Genomic DNA, 7228 nt, shown 5'->3' with positions numbered 1-7228 from the left:
TTTTACCGGAGTTTAAAACACAATTGTATGATATGAATTACACAGCGCTATTGTCCAAGAATGGTCACCACGTGACCCCATATACTTACATTTTTGGTCACTTAATTATATCGAACTAAAATTACGTCTTTTTTCAAATTACGATGAATGAATGAAACATTTGCAATAAATTTATCAATGTAAGCAAGTGATATATACGTTACTATATGGCTTCAGTTGCCCCGTATACCCCATCGGGGGTCACCTACTAACCCCGTTACCTATAATACATCATTTAAGATCGGTGTCGTTTAGTAAAAACGACCAAAGAATTGCGTGAGTGGTCAGTCCTTTGAGTAATGTGATGATAGCACGCGAAATTTCAATTATCAAAAAGTGTTTGTATGGCGGATGTTATATTTTTTGGAAATGTGTATTTTTTAAAAACATTAAAATGTTATTTTTTTCTATACAAAATAAACAAACAACGAGGATATGTACGTTCGTATCTAGCCCTCTATTCTTGTGGATTAATACATTTGCTGGGGGTGCGGTGGCATGCGCCCTCGAAAAAGTTTGAAAGCCATGGCGGAATCTGGTGTATTCTGGTCGTTCTGATATGCATTAATGGAAAATGTACAGTTTTAGGATCATGTAGTAAAAATACGCATATCGCAACTTTGGCTGATTTTTTTCCTGCTGATGGTAATACCGCAAAGGACAGAAAGTACAATCCGATGTCTTACCAAGGACTCGCTGTTGTTTCAGAAATATGGGGATATCATACAGGAACAGGAAAACAGAGGTTTCATTGAAAAACCGCCGCACGATTTACCAGCCACACGCTTTCATTACATCCCACATCGTGGAATGAAGAAAGAATCTTGACACGCTCATCTACTTGACCACTACTGGCGCCGATGGAAACACGAATACTTAACATCGTTAAGGGAATACCAGACGAAGAGTGGTACCCACCACCAGACGATCCGCAGAGGGGACATAGTGATTGTTCAAGACGATTTCAAACCTAGGTTGCAGTTGAAGACGAACTCATTACCGGTAATGACGGATTCACGAGGGCCGTACAGATATGCACATCGAATTAGGGCTACCACTCGGCCTACAATGAAGTTATACCCGCTGGAAGTAGTGGACACTGTATTGACTTTATGGTAACATACCTTTAACCATTCGTGGCCGGGAGAATGTTGGGAATTTGGCCCGACGTAATGCGAGGTACGGGAGTGACGAAACGCGCGAAATGTATGACACTTACGTAACGCTACGTCCTGTTTTTGTTGCTATTCTATGTATTACTTGAAATAAAAGGAAACGAACCTACACGACGTGTTTTTCCGTGATCACCTCAAACATAAGCAAATGAAAATGTTAATTATTGGTTTATATAAAATATTGTTGAAATGAGTTTAGATTTCAAATCAACAGTCACTTTAGTTGAGGGTAACTATCTTGTATCAGTAAGTCGAATATAAATTTTAGTGTCTAAGATAGGGATCTATATGTTATACGGGCTATATCCTCATTGGATTAGTACCTCTAGGGACTTTGTTTTTATCACCAACTGTTAACCTAAGTTAGTGTGCTACATGTCTTGTCCTTAAAAGCTCAAAATGTTTTATTTATAATTGAAGGACTTTTGTGGGATCTTTAGATTGTTGTAGCGAAATCTGTATTTTAATTGGATTTTTTTTCTCTATACATATAAGTAAACATTAATTTCTGCGGTTTATTGGGATTGATGAGTAAAATTAAATTGGTATTTCACTGTTTCAAACGCTGAAAATATAAACTACGTATGTATATTGTCACATAAATAATACAATGAAAACTACTGAAACAAGACCAGTTGTTATTCATTCGAATATAAGCCCTGGTTATAGGCAAGAGTTTAGGTACAAATGGCACAGGACGAAAGACACACACGTATAAATACCACAGTCAAACCACACTCATATTACATATCAAAATAGCACTATCAATAAATGAAATTATTACCGCCTTAAAGCGTTCATTCAAACATGAGGTCACTGAAACACGAGTTCACTGGCGGTCTAATGTTGTCAAGTACCAAGCGACCCGATACAGACAAATGAACAGTGATAATGTAAGTTCAAGTACTCAGCGATTGCATACAGACCTATATACACATATAATGTTATTTCAAGTACTCAACGACATGATACACATCTATATACACTGGTAATGTTATTTCAAGTACTCAACGACCTGATACAAACCTATATACAATGGTAATGTTATTTCAAGTACTTAACGACCTGATACACACCTATATACACATATAATGTTATTTCAAGTACTCAACGACATGATACACATCTATATACACTGGTAATGTTATTTCAAGTACTCAACGACCTGATACAAACCTATATACAATGGTAATGTTATTTCAAGTACTCAACGACATGATACACACCTATATACACTGGTAATGTTATTTCAAGTACTCAACGAGGAATAAATCCTGTCGGATATACAGTACAATGCAGTCATTCAGAAACAGTTCTTTGACAAAGACCTCCCTTCTCAATCTCTGTGAAGCCTGATAAAATTTCACCACAATTCAGCTAGTAATGATAACATTTGAAAAACCTCGGTTCAACTGCATGTAGTATACTCGACTTGGTGCAGTATTACGAATAAAAAGACACTAACCGTGTATATTATTTCATGTACAATGATTTATAGTGTTTTCATAATTTCATCTATTTATTAACTAGTATGTCATCTGAATGATAGCATGAAAATGAAGCTTAACCATGCAATAAACATAGTGCGGATACATAAAAGCGCAATGCACCTATAATACACACGCTCGCTAATGACCGTTGTCCAAGTAATTGCTCCACCAACTACCTTCCTGATTGATAGCATACACGTATACATGTATAATTTGAAGAACTCTGGTTGCAGTATTACTAACATAAACATTAAATTCATTACATTGTTCCACCTTTTATTGTTAAAAGACAACATTACAAAATATTGAATGGTGTTTGTGCAGCGATATAATTTTTGATTAATATACTATGTTCACAATTCAAGTAAGCGGCTCTAATTTAATAAGCTGATTATCGACACTTTTTGGACTGATGTTTTGTATTAAATATATTTTGTCAGCCAAATTACGATCAGTTGCGAGTCCCTAGTTGGTGAAGCGCCCTTCTGGATGCATTAACTTCAACATAAATGTTGAATGTATTACAATGTATCAGTTTTAGTACCACCTGTAATTGTTAAAAGAAAACGTTGTACTACATATGTCATGTTAGATGCCGTGATATATGATTGGATATATTACATTCTCCAGTTAATGAACTAGATTATGGTTTTTATTTTGTAAGCTATTTCTCATATAAAATCCGGGAAGGATCCATAATTTAAAGTAAAAGGCATGCAATGTTGATTTGAACGATATCGCATTTTTTTAAATTTGGTTATTATGCCATTTGTACGCTTTTACTACATTTTTCGAGTATTCATTTTTGGGTTATAGAAATATACATTGCCTTTTTTGTTCCAACAATGTACACGGTTAGATGAAATAAACAATTATTTATGCTCTTAGAAAGTGCTGTTAGGTGAATAAAATACTCCCTGTTCATATCTCATTGCCAAGTGTTATTTGTGTAAGAGGTTTTAAAATAAACATGTGTCAATCAATAAATCTGAACTAGCCGTTATGGCCTACATCGATAAACATATCTCAAAACCTTCATAAAGGCCTGTCGAAATTCTTTACTCGTATAGGCGTATATAAACGGATTCAAGGTCGAGTTTAAGTAAGTCATCCAAAAGAAGAACGTGTACAAGTCTCCCGGAATCAACTCTGGTGCCCATGCGTACGTATCAAAGACGATGTAAAACGGGAACCAACATATCAGATAGCTACTCAGCACGTACGTTAGGGTTATGAAAATCCTTCTCTCCCGAACGTTCCCACCTCTTTCCTTTGTGATTGGATTTCTCCGGGATTTGTAGGTTTTTAATGTATTTGTAGTTTTCCCTTTTGGGCAAATTTTAGATTGGCTTGTAGAGGCACTGTCCACATTGTTTCTACCGACACTTAAATATTGGGTTTGTGTATTATCATTCAGCGTAAGACAATCATTAACGTTTTGCAACGTAGCAGTGGTGGCGACACAAGTTCTTACCGTAGACACGCTACTTGGATTTTGAAGGCTGGTATCCGTATTTGCCGCGACTTTTAAGGCTTGACTTCGCATAACGTACAGAACCCTCATATAGGAGAACATCATCATGAGGCAAGGAATGTAATGTCCTATCAACGCCACAAATATGACAAACTCGCGGTTGTCCGACGGCTCCCAAATACAGAAATGGTCCTCATTATGTTGCAGTCGGTCGGCGATAAAGGGTGGTGTCCATATTGCAACTACGAACAACCTGTAAAATGATTCTAAAATACATAGAAAGAAATTATACATAAATGTAACTGAAAACAATATATTTCGAAATCTATTAAAAAGAAATGTTTGAATTGCTACTAAGGCAAATTTTATACTGTCTTTATTGATCATAAAAGTAAGTGCTTGAGGTTCCTGGTGAATACAACGGATCCCTGAAAGCTTCATAGAAATATTGCATTAGTCGTTAAGAATAACTTAAGTAAATATCACCAGAGAGCTTATATTTTTAATATCATCATGCAAGCATTCCAAAGATTTGTCTGATCACACCTCGCATATACTTTAAACATAAAAAAGAATGACAAGGTCATTTGCTCTCAAGTAAACAATTTCCATCAGCACATTAAAACACCACTCTTTGTTGTAAATTAAACTTAATGCTAAATGTTTTTTTACATCTTTAATTTACGGTATGCTTTTTAACAAAGATTTGAGTGATTACAATATATATGTGATTAAAATGGTAGCAGCTTATATAAATAAAATCCTTGTATAAAACACTCGTATGAATATTGTTGCCTAGATCACTTATTGATATCGTGTTGGAGACAACTTTTGATTAATATTTGTTTAGAATAATGTCTTATTTATCGTTTCAATACTTCTGTTTGTAAACACCAAACTCCTGCAGATAGATAAAAAACATCAAGAAATAACTGTCACCGTCCCCTCCCAGCATCGGTTTATAAGGTTTTCTATCTCAAACAACACTGATTTAAACCGCTAGCTACACTGAGGTTTATATACTAATGGAACATGTGTCCACCTATGCCCAATACATTTATAGACTAAAGGAATATATGTGTCCACCTTCGTCCAAGACGAATATAGATAAATAAAAGATGTATCCTACTCACGCCGAAGAGACATTGGGTTCAAACCCAAGAAGAAACATCTTTTATCTTTTTCGTCAAAATGAATAAGTAAAATAAACAATATTTAAATATATATATGGTTGACAGGAGGAATTATGTATAAATAAAAACAGTTTTCTTAAGTTTAGAAAAGTTTAAGTTTAGAAAAGTTGAAAGTTACTTACCATACAAAAATGAGTATCATGACTGTTCGGAAACGGTTGTTATATTTCTTGTAATGGATAGGCCACGTGACGCACCAGAAGCGGTCTACTGAGATAGCGACTAACGTAAACACAGACGCAAATGTCATCGCAAAGTCAAAGTAGATCCACACACCGCACATGATGCGTCCAAACGGCCAGTATCCAAGCAGCGTATCCAACGTATAAAACGTCATTGCCGTTATGGCAACGAAAAAGTCCGTTACTGCTAGGTTGAGTATGTAGAGGTTAAATGGTTGTAATAAGCGTCTCTCAATGGCGAACGAAAGGAGTACAAGCAGATTGCCAAATATTGTCAAAAGGTCCATTAGAGTCAACACCACGGCAAGGATAATTTTCTTAGCGGTCACTTGAAAATCTGGAGGCACAAACTCCGTATCAATGTTTCCAAAATTAACTGCTATGGTGTCTTCAAAATACGTAGTATTATTAGCAACTCCCGTCATTATGATATACTATATTACTCGTAGAGCTCTTTGCATTACATGCAACGTATAAGATAATGTTTAATGCGCTACACTTGCTGCCACGAAGTTCCCAGGATTATGTCCACTGAAAACCTGGGAGAAGCTTATATACAGTGTTAGAAAGTAGAATCGATTTAGGGACACGCCCTTCTGAGAGTTTGTTTCTTGAAAAGAAAATCTTAAAGGAATTCGAACTGAATTATTGCGTTATTTCCATGCCTTTCGTAGTATTGAGTTGCATGTCTTTGTTGTAGTGAATTTGTCAGATTCTTAAACAATTCATTCTTTAAGTTTACGCAAAAAGTTCATAATTTCTCTTAAAAAAAGTTGTTATATTTGATTTAAGAAAACATTAGCGTGGCGCTTTATCCCAATTTTGTTAGTGGCACGGTCGAATTTGTTCGATACTGTCTGAACATATCTGAAAAGGTTGTGTTCGTCGGAAAATATTCGCAAGAAGGGAGATTCGGGAAATTGGTGCATTTTTAACGAATAGAATTTCAAGAGTAAACATGTGCGTTTAGTAGACAAAAACATAGCAATCATCTATTCATACGCGACTTATAGTTTTGACATAAGTATTGATAAACGTTGGCACAAATTTACTAGCTGAAGTTATCATATAACTTTTACCATTATGTTTAATTCAGTTGATAATAAAACTAATTTAATTTAATGGCTAATTTGAAGAACAATTTCATGAATTAAAAATGCATCACTAACAAAGTCTTAAACAGTGTCTACGTATTATATTCATCACAAACCGTGTATGAGGTCGACGCTTCATACTCCGGATAAGGCGATGTATATGCTTCTTGGAATTGGCGTCCCATTCTTGTGTGATGTATGTGATCGATGCAGGGATTTCACGTGACGCTTGTCGTATAAAACGTACACTAATGTATTCGAAATGAACTGACGTCGGGGAAATACTGGCTATGTCACAAAAAAGTAGTTTTCCGTGTGAGGACTGTGCTGTTGAGCTAAAGTTCGAGTAATTTGAGGTAAAGAGATAAAAGGAATATTTAACTCTAAACTATGCAACACACTCATTTTAAGCGTCACAAACATTCCGAATGGCCAATAAATAGAAAACGACAACTTTGTAATGGACGAATCATTTCAGTTTAATGGTGACAATAATGCCCAGTTATATGAAGTGTTAAATAATAAACATTCTGAGGAGTAGCTTATCGTAAAGGTATAAGCTTTATTAGTAACAGATTTGC

At 35.4% G+C, this 7228-nt stretch overlaps 1 protein-coding gene across 1 annotated transcript; it reads right to left on the bottom strand.

Moving 5' to 3' along the window:
- Nucleotides 1-2458: 2458 nt before the first annotated feature.
- Nucleotides 2459-5978, bottom strand: LOC128235598 (dopamine D2-like receptor). Its single transcript, XM_052950407.1, has 3 exons — nucleotides 5494-5978; nucleotides 4179-4431; nucleotides 2459-2566 (listed from the first exon to the last, which is right to left on the bottom strand). Exons 1-3 carry the CDS (start codon nucleotides 5976-5978, stop codon nucleotides 2459-2461), a joined length of 846 nt encoding a protein of 281 aa, XP_052806367.1.
- Nucleotides 5979-7228: the final 1250 nt, after the last annotated feature.

Source organism: Mya arenaria, chromosome 5, assembly GCF_026914265.1.
Source record: "Mya arenaria isolate MELC-2E11 chromosome 5, ASM2691426v1".
NCBI classification, from domain to species: Eukaryota; Metazoa; Mollusca; class Bivalvia; order Myida; family Myidae; genus Mya; species Mya arenaria.
The sequence above is the reverse complement of the archived record's forward strand: the minus strand, read 5'-3'. Positions and strand labels throughout refer to the sequence as shown.

Coding starts and splice junctions, on each gene's coding strand:
- LOC128235598 (XM_052950407.1), bottom strand. CDS start 5,978: ATGACGGGAGTTGCTAATAATACTACGTATTTTGAAGACACCATAGCA. Junction 4,432..5,493: donor ATGATACTCATTTTTGTATG/GTAAGTAACTTT, acceptor ATCATTTTACAG/GTTGTTCGTAGTTGCAATAT. Junction 2,567..4,178: donor ATCCAAGTAGCGTGTCTACG/GTAAGAACTTGT, acceptor AAATTTTATCAG/GCTTCACAGAGATTGAGAAG.